The sequence below is a fragment of the Haliotis rubra genome, unplaced genomic scaffold (assembly GCF_003918875.1).
Source record: "Haliotis rubra isolate DU_JTF1 unplaced genomic scaffold, ASM391887v1 Scf298, whole genome shotgun sequence".
Taxonomy (NCBI): domain Eukaryota; kingdom Metazoa; phylum Mollusca; class Gastropoda; order Lepetellida; family Haliotidae; genus Haliotis; species Haliotis rubra.
In genome coordinates, this window is record NW_025766966.1 from 1,100,917 (window position 1) to 1,121,455 (window position 20,539).

The following is a 20,539-nucleotide window of genomic DNA, read 5'->3' on the forward strand; positions in this document are numbered from 1 at the left end:
AGGAAGCAGGTAGCTACATCAGTACACGTGAAACAACAACAGTAATAAGATGACAATGGTGGGCACTTAAGAAGGGAAGCCAGAAATTACTTAGTGAAGCCATTCAAAGACATCATTCGACCACCAAATAACTCCTGGCTTCCCTTCTGTTACGTGCCGTTGTCATCTCATCACAATTGTTGTTTGTCAGCAAAGGAGTAAACTTCTGAGACATGCATTCGGTTGTTCCTCTAGCCTAACACTGTTTACAGCTGCCTTAAACTGTCACCCATTCACTGACTGATGCTTTCAATATGAACATTACCTGGCAAACTAAGAGCTACTAAGCTAAGTTCTTTGATGCCATGAATTAACTTTTTCTATCACAATGTTATAACCCAGAACAGTCTATGATCAAAGACATAAAACCACGACATTGGCAGAGGTAGATATTGTTTTTGTATAAAGAAACACGAATACACATTTTGGACCATTAAGTTCACCAGCTCTAGCCGATGATAGGTCCACCCTGAGCTTCAAGTGAACAGCAAGTAGCACAGCCAATACGCCTTTCTTCGCCAGCAACCTTATCTTGACCATTCACAGCAGTGCACCATTCTGGCTGTGAACCTGAAGAGTAGAGGAAATGATCACAAACAATAAATACATGTATCCAGACACTACACAACATCGATCTAACTTAAAAGAAGATATATCTTCTCCCTGTCATAAAATAAAAGCATTTTGTTTAAACCGAATGCAGTCCAAGTGGACTAGAATATAAAAAAGACGATATATCCTCTTCAGTAATTGAATACACGCATTTGCTAAAACCGAATGCAGTCCAAATGGACTAGAATATATTTCTGAAATTAAAGTTTTAGATACATGTAATAACATTTTACTAACCTACTGTAGTGCCTTCATTGGAGGCAACGCATCCCTTGTTGTTCAGTGATGGAAAGGCTCCAAACATTTCTGAATCCCATGTCCACGCAGAACAGCCTAGGACACAACCAATCTCTTTGATGTTGTATGAAGTACATCGTTATTTGGACATAATGACCCTATGATCTTGCGTAATAGTGCAAATTAACACTCTTGACTCTACACAAGAAAAATGGGTGGAGATCTTGTTTAGGAAAATGTCATAAATGACTTCAATAAGTTTCAATTAAATGTTGAATTCGATGACACATTCTTTTGGGAAAGATTCACGTTTTCTATTTGCATTAGGAATTTGGGCGTTTGTCTTTATGGGAAAAATATGGTTCAGACTTCGATAATATTACCAAGTTTGGATTTTCCAAAATATATTGTGAATTTCACATACATCTTGTTTCTTTAACAATTGGCCAACCTTTAATAACTATACTACGGTAAACTCTGCTTGAATGATACAGCCATTTGTTTCTTTATGTTTTTCAGTTAGCACGCTATTACTTTTCATGGCAGTCAAGTGAAAGGCTGTTGGCTGTTATCAGGCATGTTTCTGAAGGCAAATTCCATGTACAGGCTGAAGGAACCCTATATATACCTGTCGCTACTTCATTGTGCAGGCAGGTTGTTTCCACTCTGGCATCCACAGACTTGGCAGATGGTCCTGATCCTCTGTACGTGCACTTGAGGTTCTTTGTCTTGCAGCATCGGGCAACTGCCTGCAGACCTGGTTACATATTCAGGAATCACTTACAGGTTAGCGGTGACTTACGTTGAAAGATGACGCTTTATAAGTCAATCAGAATTTGAATCAGTTCAATATCTGTCTTCCTTGAACCGTTGTATGCGCACAAAATGGTGTTCACATTTAAATTGTTCACCTATTTGCTGACGCTGACATCAACTATGTACGTAATATGTTGTGCTCTTAATGACCGACAGTGGTGATGAGTGTAAAGAGCATACTATTTTGAAAACACGCGAATGTGCAAAGTTGCGATACATGTTTGAGATGTCATTGCATCCTGAACAACAGGGCGGGCTAACCCCGTGAATATTAATGTTGGACCAATTACGTAGATCGATGCTCAATCACTGGTTCGTCTGGTTCAGACTCGATTATTTACAGCTGGATATATATCTAGAAGGAATATTGCTGAATCCGGCGTTAAACAAACAAACATTATCTCTGGTGCAATAGATATAGAAGCCCTCATGTTTCGTTTACATTTACTTCATTATCGCACTTTTCTGACAACGCAGTGTCATCTGAATATTCCTTGAAATTGTTGATAAAGTATGTTTGGACTGAAATGGATATGAAACATGTAAATATACCTACCGCTCGTTGATCTGAAGCCATTAACAGCCTTACAAGACATCCGGCCATTGTGCATCAGGAACTGGTCGCCATCACGGTACCATTCCCCGTTCTGTACAGACAAACAAAACCGTTTCAATGATCAAATAGTGATTTAATAAGTGTAAAGGTTTAACTAGACCATGTTATTGGGGTAGAGTCGCCGTGTGTTAAATGTTGCGGAACAGTCTCTTTGAATTGATGCTGACGGAGAGAGGCCCATATGAGTAAAAGAAAATCACAGTACCGCATATGCCAGAACTTAACAGGAACCTGACCACCCACTCAAAGCTATGACGTTAGATTGAGCTTTGCTCAGTCTGATGGTCGGATCACAAAAGCAGATAAAGAACATTGAATTTTTTAATACAAAGCCACTTTGCACAAACTTGCGGCTGCGTTTTAAAGCAGGAGGAGATACTAAGATTGTTACGACATCTGGATGTGAAAAATGTATTTCGTGTTGCGAGTGAACATTTAATCACAAAAATACCTTATGATAACTCGAGCAGCCTGTCATAACTTCATCCCCTTGACAGAAAGCATACGACATCTTGTCATCACCGACTTGTGAGAACCCCGACCAGCGAGTGGCACACTGGATGTCGGTGTTGTGGGCTCCAGAAGACATGTGACCAATCACATGCTCGTTGTTATGAGACACTTGTACAGGGTGGGTAATGTGGACAAACGGATCAACCGTCGTGGGAAGAGTTACCTGGTCTGGTCAGTGGAGGGATCAGTGTTAGGGGGCAATAACAACAGTGTGAAACGTCCGCAAATATATGGGTGAGTGAGTTAATATAGGTGTACACTTCAGCTGTCTATGTAGTCTTACATTACTGACATTCAAAACAAATTCTCCTTTTCTGTTCTATGGGCATTTTTCTGCCTTCATTTACCATTAAATTTAACAAACCAAGTCTAAATTTGATAGAAATATTTCTTAAATCTTTTGAATGAAATATAAATAATTTTCAGGCTGAAGTAAACGTTTAAATGTCCTGTAACAGTCATACAATGAGCTATCATAGAGGGTAGAATGCCTATCTTGACAGAACATATCAATAGCTTGGTACTTAAAATTGTATAAAAAGATAGATATTTCCAATGGTTTGGTTCATTCCAGATGTATAAATTCGATGTCAGGGTAACGTTTTATATGACCAACATAGGCAATGTTAATTATCATCTACAAATAACTTGAACATGTCGATGTATCCTCTGTATTTGCTATCAACTACTTGTATTTACACAGCTAAACCTACTGAGTAAAAACTGTTTCTTCCAATTCATTTATAGATTGCTCTTATAAATGAGTCTAGGTCAAAAGCCCCCTTGGTACAAAGGCCCCTCTGGACAAAAGCCCCTCGAAAAATGACCAAAAGCCCCTCACTTTATGTATTAATGGGAAAATAAGATTAAAGACAAGAAATGATCAATGACATGAACACTTTTATTGCTTCATAATATAATGACCACAGTAATATATATAGTAATATGTCATTAGCAAATGATTACATTGATGCAATAAAATACTTACAATATGTTTAAAATATATAAGAGCAATGAGAAAAGTTCATTATACTTTATAAAATATAAAATACTATTTCCTACTTAAAATACTGTATAAAATATGTAAGAGCCATGAGAAGTGCTCATTCTTTTATGAAATAAATGAAGCGAGAGGGTTTTGACCAGTGTGGCTTTTGGTCGAAGGGCTTTTGTACCAAGGGGTATATGTTCTGAGGTGCTTTTGGCCGGTATCCCTTATAAACTTATTCAAATGCTATGTACATTGACTGTGCGTGGTCGAATCACGCTTTTTCAAGAAATTATTTGATCAATTTAAAAGACAAAAAAACAATCTACTCTGCTTAATTGTTCATTGCCTTTCTTCCTTGTCATCAGCTGCAGGGTATTTGAGATCACTGCGGATTCATGCAAGCAGGATAGTTTCGATATTGATTTGGTAGATATTTACATGATTTGGGCAGATATTCATTATTTGTTCCCGACAATGACAATGTTGCGATGTGCTTGTGAACACAAATTAACACACATTATTATATCCCAAGCAAAAGTTGACGTAAGTGCTAAAGCTCCATTTTGTTTAAACGTGACAGCTTTATAATAACAAAATATATCAAGACATATAAATGCTCATGAATAGGATCGGATCATTACCTTAAAGACGTCTGCTTGTTACATCACGACGTACTTATTGAATAGTTCTGTACACGAAGTACGTGTAACAGTTCATTGTTCTCCCGAGTCCCCGAAATATAGGGGGCGATGGGTAGCATAGTGGTTAAAACGTAGGCTCGTCCCGCCGAAGACCCGGATTTGATTCCCTGGTTACAATGTGTGAATCACGTTTATGATGGTACGTAAAACCATACCCACTGAAATATAGTGTTACGTGAAGCACCGCCGTACTGCCCCGCGATATGGTTCAAGTCAATGTTAAGTAGAATTCTTTGGTGTATATAATGTTAATATAAAAGTGAACCCTGTTCTCTTACGTCCATCGCCACTGATGAGCAGGTTAAGCGTTGCATCTGTTTTCCAAGGTGGAATTCCTGGTACATTATGGGCTTCCCCTTGTAGTTCACAACGATGTCATAGTCTCCATGGAAACCATTCACAGTGAAGGACGATCCCTCGGAGAGTTTTCTAGCTACGTGGGTTGACCATTCCTTTTTGATAAGGTCCAGGTACCGTTGACCAGCAGCGTTCAACTGCAATCATAATCAACAAGAGTGAAGGGCGGTGCAGTATTGAAATATGTTCACTTTGGGTCTGAACGATTGGTAGTTTGTTGTGACGATCGGGACCGTCGTAAACCGTGGTACAGTCTGGTGTGACTGCATATTGGATCATATCACATGCTTGCTAAATCACCAAAACTGTCTCCGGTGAAACAGAATATGCTCACCATTTCGCGAACACCTGGTATTATTGCTGTTTGATGGTGCTTCACAAACACATGCTGGTTATTTTGACGGAATTGTATAATCGTCTCTGCTTTTAGTAAATATTTCATACAATAATTGAACGAATTTCATCGATTTTAATAGAATTTAACGTGACACATGTTGAATTATTTACTGATTCAAATAGAGCCAAATATCTAAAAAGCCGACTGGACTCCCAAAGTGTACTATGCAACAAATAGACAATTGAAACTGTAGCCAAACACTGTATAGTTGCTCGTCCAGCACACTTCGGAGAAGTCATTACGTGGGGTATCTCCACCACTGCTGGACTGAAGTCTTTAACGTACTCGAGTTATTCTAAACACCACCACTACCGTCAGAACCCTAGAATTATTGTGAAAGATATAACTTCTTGACCAATAGTATGAATAACCATAACAATATCACCACGTTCGTGATGAAAAAAACCCCGCTTACAAAGTAGTTGTATCCACTGACGAGCGATGAAAGAGGACTCGACATGTCATGATCCCAGAACCCCCAGAATATGATGCCATCGACTGCTGGGTGGCTGAAGTAGGTCCTGAGAGCCATATCGTACCAGTCCGCCCGGACAGTATCGTCGTGGTGCACCAGGTCTAACTCTGTGATCCACAGGGGCAGTCCTACAGTTGCCAGTTTGTCCAGACGGGTCTGCAGCATTGTGTCGCTAATGTTAATGCATTGGGTGGTAAGTTTTACCAAGAACAGATGAGTGAGTGGGTATATTTCTACGCCGCACACAGCAATATTTCAGTTATATGGCGGTGGTGATCCAGTGCTCAACATCATGAGCATCGATCTACGCAATTGGGATACGATGACGTGTGTCAACCAAGTCAGCGAGCCTGACCACCCGATCCCGTTTGTCGGATCTTACAACAAGCAAGGGTTACTGAAGATCAATTCTAACCCGCATCTTCACGGGTCGAGAACAGATGAAACAGGGATAACGTCTGCAGATCACTGAATATGTTTAGGTGAAATTTGGTTTTAGAACAACGTATCTATAGTTAGAATAAGTTTGTTAAAAATCAATCATTTCAGAACTGTTCCTAAAAACCTACTCAACAGTTGGAAACAGAAAGCAAATTTAACAAAACATGAGGTTGTGAGTGATGCCATTTAATTATTTTGAAAAATATATTAAATGGTGTAATCTGAAAGGTTAACTTATCTTTCTCAATATTTGACTACTAACTGGTATATATTTTCATTAATGTGCTGAAATGAAATTCGATTCTCATATAATTGAAAGGAAGAGCTATTTTTAAAAATGCTCAAGACAAAAACATACTTTCAATAACGTTGGGTCGGGTCGTGTGTAGGGTTTAAAATGACTCTGAAGACCCATGCCGCCTAGTCCAACATTAGCGTTTTTGAAAGCCTTAGCCTGCTGGACATATGCCTGCAAAGAAACAGTATAGTTGTATACATGAATGAATGAATGAGTTGCCTGCGAAAATGAAGTGAGTGAGTGAGTAAACGAACGAACCAACCAACCAACTAACGAGTCAATATCGCTTTGCATATCGTGTGACGTGTTGTAATATCCAAGCAATATATCGACAAAGGACAATATAAACAATATGAAGAAACTTATCCAGCCCTTCTGCTACTGCACCACCGGCTTCTACAACTACGGAAACTAAATCTTCATTTCAAGATCAGTGAAGAAAGGTTCCACAATGGTTATGGAATTACCCATCTCGTAATGTAGTTCGGAAAGTATTAATAGCGTACGTCAGTAACGCCTCCAACGGCAACGACGTCATAGTCGTTGAGAAAGAGTGTGGGAAAAGGATCGGCTTTGTGGACCATGTCGTAAATCTTCTCGGAGTAGTGAGGATCGCCTATCTTTTCCTCGTACAGTTGACCGTGGAGAAGTTCGTTGTTCACGTCCCAGTGGTTCAATCTGAAAATAGAGAACGCCAGTGTGAATTTTTGGATAAAATACCTCGTCTTGACTACCCCTAGAAACAGATTCCACTTGGTGTAACAATAGTTGTGGGAATCATGTGGGTGGTCCACGGAATTTTAGAATATCTTAAACAATGTTAAACCAGATGTTAACATTTTATTGTAATACATACATAACGCAAATTATCTGAGATCATCTCGTATCATATCAAACGTACGCGTTTTCTTGACAACAATGTATGCATTATTAAAAAAAATCATTTCAGTATGAAATCTGATATGACTGACTGTGCACGGTAATTTAGAAGATCCAGGTATTAATTAGGAGTTAAAGCAAATTACCTTTTGTTTATCATTAACACACTCGCCCACTATATTTGAGCCACACTATGATATTACATATCTACTCACTGTCCTTTGGTGATGCCAGTCATATACTTGAGCCGTTTTTCAATGGTAGCCTTTAGCATTGTTCCGTTCAAAGCTTCAACCCAACTTGGAGAGTGTCCTGGTACTCCCCAGAACATGTTGTGACCTCTTACCTTCATACTGAAAACGCGCAAATGGAAAGAAAAACATAACTCAGTTAATATGTTAACTTGAATGTAAATCGCTCCAGTCATCTCAATGTACTATATGGAAACACACGTACGTGTAAATCTAATAGCAGTAGTGATGACAACATACCCATGTTGTTTCAGCACCTTCACACCATCAGTAGCATACTTGTAGTCTGGCTTGTCCTACAACATAGTGTAACTTGTATACCTTTACTGCTCTTAACTCTTACAAAGAATGTATTTGTTCTTTAGCTAATGTTGTACAAACCTTTAAATTTTTACCCCATAAAACTGCAAACCCCAGAAAAACATTATGGAACACGTTTTTATGGATAACAACTTCTTTATTTCGTGAGTGCGACGTTTCGATACAGATTCTTGTACCGTTGTCAAGCAAAAGTGAAAAACCAGAAAAACATATTCCTAATTTTACGCAGCTGCATTCCCACGACATCCCTTTCCGACATGATGTCATATTATAATCAATATACCTATGTTTGTCGTGTATTGACAGTATTTATGATGATTACTATTTTCCAGCAGTCCTTGGAGTGAAGTCAGACAGGAAGTACCGTTAACCCGCATGCTCCCGATCCTCCATATTCCCAGGGCTTGTATTTCCGGTAAACCCTCGATCCATTTCCGGAGTTGTCGCAATCTCAAAGTAACCGCCCTTGAGTTTTATTAACTTTTTTATCAAACGTAGAAATAAAGCAAAGGGAAAATGTAGGGGAGGTAACTCGTATTATCGAGAAACCAACGCCACTGCCAGCTGGAATGGATATGAAGATATCATTCTATCAAAAACAATTGTAGGGCTTTCTTTTACGTCACTGTCTGATTTCAATTTCTCACAAACACGATCATAATGCAGTAGCTGTTGATGTTGCCAACGCAACATTAAGGCTGGCTGTTACATGCATTCTGATTGGTACGTTAACAGAAGTATCGCGCAATCAAATCTGCATATGAAAACCAAGGGCGGGTAATTCAAGATTTTGATAACGACTGGAATGGCTCCAGAAATGAGAACCGAAGAGATATAGAGAATCCATGAACCCATGGTTTTAGGTTTAGCTCAGTATTAATCAAATGTATTACATTCATCCATAAAAAAGTCCACTATAGAACATATACTGCACATACACTAGTACATTCCCTTCAAACGTGAAGTTGACGCGGTGTGAATCCAACTGCGGCGACAGATGTACATACCCTTGTTCCTCTGTTATACTTCCATTTAAAAGACGCAGCAGTAACCCAGTTAAACATCTTGTAGACAAAGTTCTGATATCCTTTGTAGTCATCGTTTGTCATCCAAGCCTCTTTTACCATAGATCCAAATCCAAAAAGGTGTCGCTTGAGATCTATCTGTAGACGAAATGGGATGCAATGAATTATGCAAAAGATAGGATCAACAAGATTGAATGATGAAAACAGGTAAAATCGTACGTATTAAGTGAAATGAGAAATACAAGATTCATTTGCACTGATAATCTGTGTATGTCAAACCTTAATTTCAATATCAGCTGGGTTGAAAGAAGATGAACGGGTAACACTGAAACAAATGACAGTCATATTAGAAAATGGAAATTCATATGCAAATTGTCAAAGGGCTTGCTTGTTCTGGCCATGAGTGATTGAATTGTGGTTGACGTCACATTAAGCAATGTTCCAACTATATCACGATAGTCTGTGTGCGTACTCGAATCCTGACCAGGGGAGTTAAAGCAATATCTGCTGAAAGCAGAGTCTTTTGCACTGAGGGGCGGTGGGATAGCCCAGTGGTTAAAGCGTTCGCTCGTCATCCCATGTTAGCCGCCTCTTACATGCATGGGCTACTTGGGGTCCACACGAATACTTTCCCGTGATGTTGGAACACTGCATGGGGTCGTTGTTATAGCGTTGTCAATGAATTATTTCTTTCTTTAAAGTAAGGGTAATTTACTTGACATGTATGATGTTTTTCCTAATCTTCTGGATCCTGGCATCCGCCTCCGCCTTCCAGTTAACATCCTCATCTACTTCCACCAGTGTCGTGTCGTCGATGAGGAAGTCAATGCCAGGTACTGGCCCTTGGAAATGTATATAGGCCCTGCTCATGTCTGTTGGTTAAGATGGTTGTAAATTAGTATTCCGTCTAATACTTGTTAGTAATTCATGTCTATTTCGAAAAGTTTTCGACGATTGTTTGATGAAAAGCATCAATATTCAAATGTCTAATGGCACTATACGTTTCTAACATTATGTGCCATACATTATGGTTCAGGAAATCACAAATTATGTATTAAAATTGAAGCCTGCATAATGATACAGTCATCACACACCTGTTGAATGAAGTACAGATTTATGATCTGAAAGGATGGTGGTTGTTATAAACTCATGAACTGTTGACTTACTTCTAAGGGGAGCGGTGAAATTTCCGTTCAGGGGAAAACCACCCATTAGAGGACCGGACATAAGGATGCTGACCAATGGGATAGTAGTCGGTTTTGCCTGTAAGCAGAACATTTTTTTGAATTTTCTAAACAGGTCTTGATTATCCGCCTGAAACAGATTCCATTTCAGGCAAAGAGCACATTAACTGTGAATTTTATAAGAGAGTGAGTGTGGTTTTTACGCCGCTTTTAGCAATATTCCAGCAAAATCAGGGCGGGGGACACCTGCAATGGGCATTCACACACTGTGCACATGTGGGGAATCGAACCCGGGTCTTTGGCGTGACGAGCAAACGCTTAAACCACTGGGCTACCCCAACGCCCCGAATGTTATAGGTGTACTGAAAAACAGAGTGAGCATGTCCTGCCCCTCTGGCAGCATCTGCCATACAAGCAACGGCGGCCTGGAACAATCCAGACAATCAAGCTATGGAAACTCAAGTGTAACGATAGTGAAAATACAGAATTTGTTGAAACTCATACAAACGTTTTTGTCAAAACTATCAAAGCATTATTTTCGAATTGCGTCTGATGTAAACAGGTGCAGGAGTTCTGCTGAGCATAAGCACACACAAATTATGTTCCAGAAATATATTCGTCTTGCATCACAGTGGTGTGTTGTTTTAATGCAGTATAGATATTAAAAATTAAATGCTACTTAGCTTCAGATGAAACTCAACCAGCAAAAACATCAACCCACTTCAAGTAAAACTACACCCCTTTCCACATTCATACGAAATCTCTGCTAAAAACAAAGTCGATTTACAGTCCCGACCAAATTAGGACCATGCGTTTGAATGTTTAACGCCGCTCTCAGCATTATTACAGATGTATCACGGCGATCTGTAAATAATCGAGTCTCGACCAGAAAATCCAGTGCTCAACAGCATGAGATACAATGAGTGAGTGAGTTTAGTTTTACGCCGCTCTCAGCAATATTCCAGCTATATGGCGGCGGTCTGGAAATAAACGTGTCTGGACCAGACAATCCAGTGATCAACATCATGAGCACCGATCTGCACAATTGGGAACCGATGACATGTGTCAACCAAGTTAGCCCGGACCTTCACGGGTTGAGTTACAATGACAGAGTAAGTGTTAATCAAACAGTGATGCCACGGGGAGTTCGCGAGAAGGTGAGCGCATCCTGCCCCAGTGGTGCCACTGGACATAAGTACATGCAAAGGCTAGCAAATTGTTCACCTGACAAGGAATCGAGAGCGTATGGTACAAGTCAAAATATGGAATAAAATCGGACCTATTTTTGTCACTAGAGAATAACCAGTCTTGATTGTCCTTCGATACAGATCCAAATTCAATAATGTCTTTCATAATACATTAGCCGATTACAAATTCATCCGTTTGCCGCATACATGCTGTAAATATGAACGACAAAATCATTTCCATGCATGAAAACAGTCCATGATCCGATTTCGATTATTTTAAGAATCATTCTCAGTGATGATACCAGGTGTTTGCGAATTCTGTAGTACGAACATTTTGTCTCATACTAGTTAATTTCTCCAACAATTGTTAGAAATGTTGTATTATTTGTATTTTAGCAAATAACGTAGCCTGGTATCAATCGAATTGAGACGCATTAAACTACACATATTTGGGTGATGATGAGGTGCCACTGCCCTCAGGTCTGAGAGAAAAACACATAAACGTGTTTGAGAAAACGTTACAATTTCTTATAATCGTGTCCTTGGTTTATTTCCAGGCCATAAATAGCCGAGATAAGTCACACAGACAAACAGATTACAGCTGAATCATGTTTGGTGCGTTTAAACATACTCAGCAGCAAAAAAAACCCCGTCAGTACGAATTCAAAATTAGATAGGCACTGTAATCAAATCATTTCAGAAATGGACATAATAAGAGGATCAAAACATTTTTTGTGTACAATATCCTGACACATCAATGAATAACTCAGCACAATTTCAAGACATCACGTGAACGTTTGCAGTCCATTCAGACTCTTGACTTCAGTATCTAGTGTGACCACCACGAGCGGCAATAACTGCAGCACAGCGTCTATGCATGGAGTGCAACAATCGATTGATGAAGGCCATTGGCACCTGGAACCACACTCTGAAGAAGGCCTGGCGCAATAAATCGGCTGTGTTCGGCCTTGGTATGACATTATTCAGTCTTCTCTGAATTTCATCCCAAAGATGTTCAATTGGGTTTAAATCAGGACTAAGGGCTGGCCACTGCATAATGTTGACACCGTTCTGCTGTAGGAAGTCCCGTGTAGCTCTAGGCCCGTTATCATGCTGGAAAATGTTGTTCTGGTGACGTGCGAAATGTGGTATGACGTAGAGTCTGAGAGCTTGGTCGATGTAGCGCACCGCTTTGATGCCGCCTCCTCTCCCTGAACCAAGGTTCTGGAACACCACAGGACCCACTCTCTGGTTCAGGCCTATTCCACCCCATACCATGATGCTTGCACCTTCCGATGAGTCTCTTTCCATAACACATTGGTCTGAGTAACGCTGGCCACGTCGTCGCCATATTCTTGTTCTGCCATCTGCAGTTGATACGCAGTACCGACTCTCATCTGTGAACAGAACATTTCTCCATTGCCTGTATCGCCAGTTTTGGTGTTGTAGGGCAAACTGTAGACGTTCACGCCGAATATGAGGGGTGAGGATAGGTCCACGGTAAGGTCTACGGCAATGGAGGTTCACGTTGTTAAGACGTCGGCGTACTGTATCAGTACTGATTGGTCTTCCGTGTGTTCCCACTGTCTGGCGTGCTGTTTCAGATGCCTGCATGAAGGGATTCTGTACATGCTGTCGCACAACATGGCGGTCTTGTCGTCTTGTGGTCACCCTTGGTCTGCCAGTACGGGGGGAGATCATTTGTGGTGTTGGTGGCCCGGAAATGTTGCTGCAGCCTGTTGATGGCCCGAACGTTGACCTGGAAGTGATTGGCAACGGCTTGTGCAGTGTGGCCAGCTTCAAGTCTTCCTAGCGCCTGGTTCCTCTGAGCTGTCGTGAGTCGCGGCATCCTGCTGACGTTGTAATGTGATTGTTTCAACCAGGTTTGGGGGTGCATTTTATAGGGCTGGTCCTTGTGAACAGCACGTGCAGCATGAGTTGCATGAAAAACATGGAGAAATATACCGTCAAAGTACAGTTATCCGTTTCTGCGACGGAAAATTCCAAACTGACGTATATTTCTAAAATCAGCACCAGATAACACAAGACAGCAAGAATCCTAACAAAATAAGAATTATAAGAATACTTGAAGTCGCCTATGTTGTTGGTCCCAGTCCCAACCAGGGTTCATTGCTTAAATATTTGAACATTTTTTTATCTAAACCCCTCCTGTAATCCATGTAGAAAAAGCGTTAATTATAAAAAGAATAATACGATTTTTTGTGAAAGTTTAGATTTTTTTGTTTCTACTTATCTATGTTTACCTCAAAATATGTCAAACGTAATTGTCACCGTGGTTGTTTCATTTGTACGTCACGTGATGAGTATAGCAAGGTGAAAACGCAAAACAAGTTTGACTGTCTGTTTGACTACTGTACACACCAGTATCAGACCAGGTGTATGCAATGTTCATCTTCATGGTCTGGAACAAGGTGCCGGGCTGGTCGTTCAACTGTTTGATACTGGTCCTGTAGGCATAGCGACCACCGGGTGTCAGAGGAATCACCTGGCCAGGACCTGCATCCCAGGTTTTTCTGAGTAAAACACAGAATGGATAATATTGTGAAAGCGACCACCGGGTGTCAGAGGAATTACCTCACCAGGATCTGCATCCCAGGTTTTTCTGAGAAAAAAAAGAATGATTAATATTGTAATGTTACACTTAAATATGATTCCTTTTTTTCGACAACTTAAAAGATAACTTTTATGAATAACACGACCTAGACGAGTTGGCAATGAAGAAATCTCGACCAGGGACTCTATTGGGGACATGTAATAAATTACAATATTCATTCAACCTGCTGTTTTTACATGCAACAAACGACATTTAAATCATATAATTGTAATGTCGCAATTCGTGGTCGATAAATACATGTGTTTGGTAATGACATATGAAACTGGTGCAATTCTTTCCATGGAATATTCCATGTATATATACATATCCTTGTGTACATAATTTACCGTACACAACCTGTCAGTTTCCATACTTAAACTTTTCAACTCCGATAAAGTACAGCAGACCTATGATAAGCAGTTGTTGGCAATACAACCCTGCAAATTAGCCTCTCAGAAAAATTGTAAGGCTTTGTGTTACAAGCAAGTGTGTATAACGTTTTCATCTGTTATTGGTTCATATCATATAACGGATTCGTATTTCAACAAGAACAACGGAAAAAGGGTAACATTTGGGGACATTTACAGATAAATATATATATGTAAATGCTGTGTACAAACAGGTTTCAACTTTTACAGACCAACATGTCGCCGCCTAGTATTAAGGCGATCGAGTAGGAAACTGGACACATGCCGTTGTTTTGCCACCAAATTCAGACAGACCAGGTAGATCCTGAGTATAGTTATCTATAATGTTTTTATTATTTATTTGCTAATTTATAAAACGCCAATCAAACAGTTTGTATTCTATTTTTCGAACGTTCTTGGAAGCTTATGGTTACATCATGCCATGTGTTTGTTATAAATGTCCAAATTATGATCGAAGATACAGAACACGACTGTCTCAATAGTAGTGACCATAAGGAATCGTTTGTACAATTGTGACTATATCATGAGTGTATAGTAGCGACCATAAGGAATCGTTTGTACAACTGTGACTATATCATGAGTGTATATTGTTTCAGCAGTATTACAGCTGTACGATGTTGTTTACAAAAAAAGCGAGTCTTGAACAGACAATCCAGTGATTGTCAGCATGCAATACAATGACAGGGCATGTGTTTATGAATCACTATGAAATAGTGATGATACCAGGTGTTCGCCAAAAGGTGAGCGTATCCTGCCCCACCGGTGACATCCGTCATAAACATATGAAAGTCTAGTCATTTGTTCACCTGAAATAATTTGGGAACGTATGGTACAAGTCAAAACAGGGAATTGCAAAAGAAGTTGCAGTTAACCTAAAATATCTGTTGTTAGGGGCCGTTCATAATTTATGGCTAGGGGGGTGGGGGTGGGGTTGTGGTGATGATTTTTATGGAGAAGCATGTACAATGTGAATGCCCTCCCCCCTAAAATTTATGTACAAAATCAGTGACCCCCCGAATGTCATGTACAAAATCAATGAACCCCCCCCCTTCCGATAATTTCTGAGCATAATTTTAAACATTATTATGTACAAAATTGCTGACCCCCCTAGTACGTGTGTACAAAATTGCTGACCCCCCTTGCTCCCCAGAACAAAATGGGTGACACCCCTCACCCTTAAAATCATCATCAGCCCCCCTAGCCATAAATTATGAACGGTCCCTTACTGTCGGAGGAACTCATCACCGTCCTTGTTGCGTACTATATTAACGTGTAAAATCCAGTCAACCTCATTTACCAGAAACTTTTCCCTTCTTGGATGTACTAAGTTGCCTAAATTCTTTTTTCATAGTATACATTTACACAACAGTAAAGTTCTGTCTGAATGTAGCTGTCAGTAATTCGCGCGTCAGAGCAGCAGTTACCTCCCTTCCCACGGGATCTACCCACCTGCCGGAAACTTTCAGGGCACGACTTCCCCCATGGACGTCGTCGGTGGTTACGTCGAGTCTGCATCCAGATTCTCTCCAATTGTCAGAAAGGTCCAGACTCTCAAATCCCGGGTTTTTTAATAACTCGAGTCCATGCCCAGATGTTATTAATACTATCAGCAGAGCAAGATAGTGAAAGAATCATAGCTGTATATCGACAATCTTACAACTGAGTGAAGAAGACTCTGGTATGTCAGTTGAGATAAGGTTGAATATATTCGCCAATAACAGGGGGCGGCGTCTTCAAAATGTCACTCACACATTTGATGAACATTTCGTGCATTGGCAACAAGTAGTATAGGTAAGGGGTGTTCTGCATCAGGTCCGCTTATGGCAACATAGTATCTTGGTCACTGTGCACGGAACCTCTAGAGTCTCAGCTTCACATCATATGTGCCACGTGTTCCCGAGAATCGTCCGAAGAAAAGGAAAGTGGCTGACACGAATGGAGCAGAGTTGTTTTCGTGAATGATAAGAAATAAAATACAGTTCATTCCTGCATTGGAATCGCAAACGAATAACACTTTCAAAATAAGCAGGTAAAGGCAAAAATGTTTGTATAAATTATGTCATTGAATTTTCAACAGCTGTCAAGAATCTTCAATCAGTACGTCTGTTTTTACTGGGAATATCAATACTTCGGTGAGTTATTATTTTAGATTTGTGATGCAATAGTACTGTATTAGAAATCTGTACTGTCATTCATTGTAACCTTGTTTATTCAATATACAATTTAATATTATATTAGTCTGTGTTATATTTTGCTGGTTTAAAGGGGACAAGCCTTTTATCACAGCAATTTCTAAACTGTAACAATGTGGCAAACACAAAGGGTGAAACTCACTAGTACTGTCCCAAACATCGTCTCCTCTAAAAGTTCACCCTGGCGCGGGTCTTCTTCATTACAGTTTTATTTTTATGGCTGTAATGCCAAGGTATACATTGGTAACGGGGATATACCGTGTATCTACAAATAGTCTATGCAGGCTGACAGTGAAGACGTGTCTTTAATGATGTCAGGTACACTTCTTGGTTAGTTGCTGAGTAGATGCTGCACCACCATCACCACCCCATTCCCAGAAAACTGCAGACATGAATGCGTCATAAACTCACGCACGCACGCACGCACGCACGCACACGCATGGCCGGCAGATTCTGTTTGCGAATTACATTTACTCGGACGCGTACTTACACATACACTTACGGATAGAAAGACAGAACTGGGTATTGGCTTCGACGTCATGTGGATAATGGTGTATTCCTTCCATCATGCATGCAAATTGAGAATGGACCTTAATCCCTCAGAAAGAGTGACATTAGAATATCCCAGTGATGGCGTTCATCTGACGACAACGATTGACTTGACGTGTAGTAAACAATGGGATTGCACGACGTCGTGCATGCAGATGCCATCTATGCAGACTACATGTATACTACACCGTCCAGGAAAGCCTGTTACAACCAGTACCTTATCCTAGTGGCAGTTTGCCCTCGCCTTCACTAAGTGAAGTTATTGCCCTTTGGCGTGCGGAACCGCGTCGATCATCGACGTTATGTGTATGCTGGTATCAGGACGCCATCTGCTGACGACAGATTGAGCAACATGTACAAATGTACATAATTTATTTTTGGAGCAGTTTTGCAAAACTGTCCATATTTCTTTAATTAAATTTGAAAGACATACTTAAAGGTGATATATAAATAGATACATAGATATTTAACGCTGCACTCAGCAATATTCCAGCTATATCGAGGCGGTCTGTAAATAATCAAGTCTGGACCAGACAATCCAGTGATCAACAGCATGGGTATCGATTTACACAACTGGGATTCAAGTACATGTGTCAAGCAAGTCAGCGGGGATGACCACTGGATCCCGTTAGTCACCTCTTACAAGAAACATTGGTTCCTGAAGTGAGTGAGTGAGTTTGGTTTGACGCCGCTTTTAGCAATATTCCAGCAATATCGCGGCGGGGAACACCAGAAATGGGCTTCACACATCGTACCCATGTCGGGAATCGAGCCCAGGTCTTCAGCGTGACCATTAGGCTACCCCACCGCCCCCTCAAACAGATCGAAAAGTGTTATAGCAAAATATCCCTGAATGTATTTGGGTAAAACTGCAACTCGGCGTTTTAACCTGGTCTTCCAATAAGTGAGTGAGCGAGTTCAGTTTTACGCCGCTGGTAGCAATATTCCAGCAATATCACGGCGGGGAACACCAGAAATGGGCTTCACACATTGTACCCATGTGGGGAATCGAACCCGGGTCTTCGGCGTGACGAGCGAACGCTTTAACCACTAGGCTACCCCACCGCCCCTCTTCCAATTAGAGGCGACAGAATATTCATAATTAAATATTTAGAAAAAAATGTTTTATCAGTTTTGTGACAATGTATAACATGCAAAGATGTTTCAGATGACGAAACGCAATGCTGGAAGTAGTCACTAACGGCCAGATTCCCTGCCTAACTCCAGGGCCACGCCCAATAGCAGGTGCGTGTTCGGTATACTGCTCCCAAAGTGGACAGATCTAGTTTTTGACCATTTGACAGATCACCTGAGGTCATTCGTTTTATAATGACATGTGGTACTGGACATATGGTGCGATCGTGTTATACTATACAGGTGTTTACAGGCACCTGGGAGGCAGCCCAGTCAGTGTTTTTCCTCATTACAGATCGCCATTTTTTGAAAGGTTGCTATATCAGGATTACAGTACAATTCCCAAGGTCTCGGTAATGCTATCAGTAAATCTCACAGCTGTGAGAAGAATGTCCTCGGTGTCGTGTCTTAGATAAGGCTTCGATCTTGTATTTGACTTCTTAGAGAGGTCGCTTGACAGCGGAAAATCGTGCGGACATTTGGTGCGATCGCGATAAACTGAAGTGTTACCATTACATGCAATATGAAGGCAAGCCAGTCAACGTCTTTCTTCATTATCAACACACTACTATCACTGAAACATAAAGCAACGTTTCACGTCTATGTTGAAAACACACGTTCAGTGAATATATATGTATCACAGCGCCAACAGAATGCAAATGCAAATTACAACTGACAATATATAAATTTATATATACATGTATTGACTTTCTTTTTCTTTTTGTCATATCATTTCAGTCACGAGGTGAATCCATTAAACATCAAAATGTTTGGCATTATGAATTGAAATACATGGACCGATTTGTCAGCCAATTTGTAAAATAAGTGAAATATCAGGCATGTTGTACATGACCTAAGTGGAAATGTCACTCAGTTTATACACTGACTATGGCACGTACACATGATATGATAAGCAAAATGAAAGAACAACAACTGAAGACATACTTACGAAAGTAGAGATGGATTGATTGATTGATTGATTGACTTTAACAATAATCCAGCAATATGTCGGAGGTGCACCAGACTCGATTCCTGGTCTTCGGCGTGACAAGTGAAAGTTTTAACCACTAGGTCACTCCACCACATCCCAATATATGTTTGAAAAGTATAATGAATGAATAAATGTTTCAAATTTGTAATGAACGAATGTTGGAAAAGTAATAGTGCCAGCAATAAATTGCTACCAGTGTACAGGAATTAGGGATGAAAATATATCTTTTGTCGTGTCGTATAAAACGATCTATACCGGCTGATGCTCTCTGTGTGTGTGTCTCTCTCTCTGTCTGTCTCTCTGTCTGTCTCTCTCTGTCTCTCTTTGTCTGTCTCTCTCTGTGTGTCTCTCTCTCTGTCTCTGTCTCTCTCTCTCTCTCTGTCTCTCTCTCTGTCTCTCTCTCTCTCAATGTCTCTGTCTCCCTCTATCTCTGTCTCTCTCTCTGTCTGTCTCTCTCTCTCTCTCTCTCTCTCTCTCTCTCTCTCACACACACACACACACACACACACACACACACACACACATCAGTCAGGGTACAGAAAGTTCTCTCAAAGTTTAATTCCGCTGCCCTTACGGACAGTAGACAAGGTTGTGCGAACAATTGTGTTAGCCAGCAGATCTATCCAAAACGTCGAGCTACTCGTCAAGATCCGGGTTAGAATTGGTCTTCAACAAGCCATGTTCGTCGTAAAAGGCGACTAGCGGGATCTGTTGATCACTGGTTTGTCTGGTCCAGACTTATTTACAGATCGCCGCCATATATCTGGAATGTTGCTGAGTGCAGCGTTGCAGCCCTGCTCGTTTCAGAGCTCCACTGTACCTTGGTTGTCTAACCGTCGAGAATCAGCCTCTAGACTCCATATCTCAGTGTAATGTCTGTTGAAACCGACTCGTATAAACTATTTTTAGCTCGGTCGTGTTTGCTCACGCAATACTTCCTGGCACCGTTATGCAAATATTTACGAAAGCTAACACCTGAATTCCTCTTCCTCTTATTTTGAATAGATAAAAAAATAACACAATATCATATACTACCGATTTTAGTGGGTTTGGCATTGGTTTAAAACGTATTTACAACGATTTTCAGGTTATAGCACCTCTCATTATAGCTTCATCTCGGCGGGGCTAGGGAGGATGAACGACGTGTGCAATGTAGGTTTTCGGTGAATGTCTATAGAGTGTGTGTGTGGTGACAAGAATGAATGCTTTTGATTACTGTCAATACATTCTGTAAACATCTGTCATAGTGCAACATGGTTCAAGGTGACAAAAAAAAGACAAAAATACTCCA

At 40.5% G+C, this 20,539-nt stretch overlaps 1 protein-coding gene across 1 annotated transcript; it reads right to left on the bottom strand.

Moving 5' to 3' along the window:
- Positions 1 to 487: 487 nt before the first annotated feature.
- On the bottom strand, positions 488 to 16,264 carry LOC124282330 (endo-1,4-beta-xylanase 1-like). The gene is made up of 17 exons (XM_046718297.1): positions 15,832 to 16,264; positions 13,723 to 13,874; positions 10,136 to 10,232; positions 9,685 to 9,841; positions 9,249 to 9,294; positions 8,952 to 9,107; positions 7,864 to 7,919; positions 7,588 to 7,725; positions 7,000 to 7,171; positions 6,554 to 6,664; positions 5,695 to 5,910; positions 4,804 to 5,019; positions 2,772 to 2,996; positions 2,261 to 2,351; positions 1,517 to 1,645; positions 889 to 984; positions 488 to 609 (listed from the first exon to the last, which is right to left on the bottom strand). The coding sequence occupies exons 3-17, from the start codon at positions 10,194 to 10,196 to the stop codon at positions 488 to 490; spliced, it is 1,992 nt and encodes a 663-aa protein (XP_046574253.1). The 5' UTR covers positions 10,197 to 10,232; positions 13,723 to 13,874; positions 15,832 to 16,264.
- Between the last annotated feature and the right edge of the window lie 4,275 nt (positions 16,265 to 20,539).

Bases quoted from the DNA above. Each gene is read 5' to 3' on its own strand.
- LOC124282330 (XM_046718297.1), bottom strand. From the start codon at position 10,196: ATGTCCGGTCCTCTAATGGGTGGTTTTCCCCTGAACGGAAATTTCACC. The intron at 9,842-10,135 runs GTAAGTCAACAG...CTTAACCAACAG, and splicing joins TTTCACCGCTCCCCTTAGAA to ACATGAGCAGGGCCTATATA. The intron at 5,911-6,553 runs GTATGTTTTTGT...ACAATGCTGCAG, and splicing joins CCGACCCAACGTTATTGAAA to ACCCGTCTGGACAAACTGGC.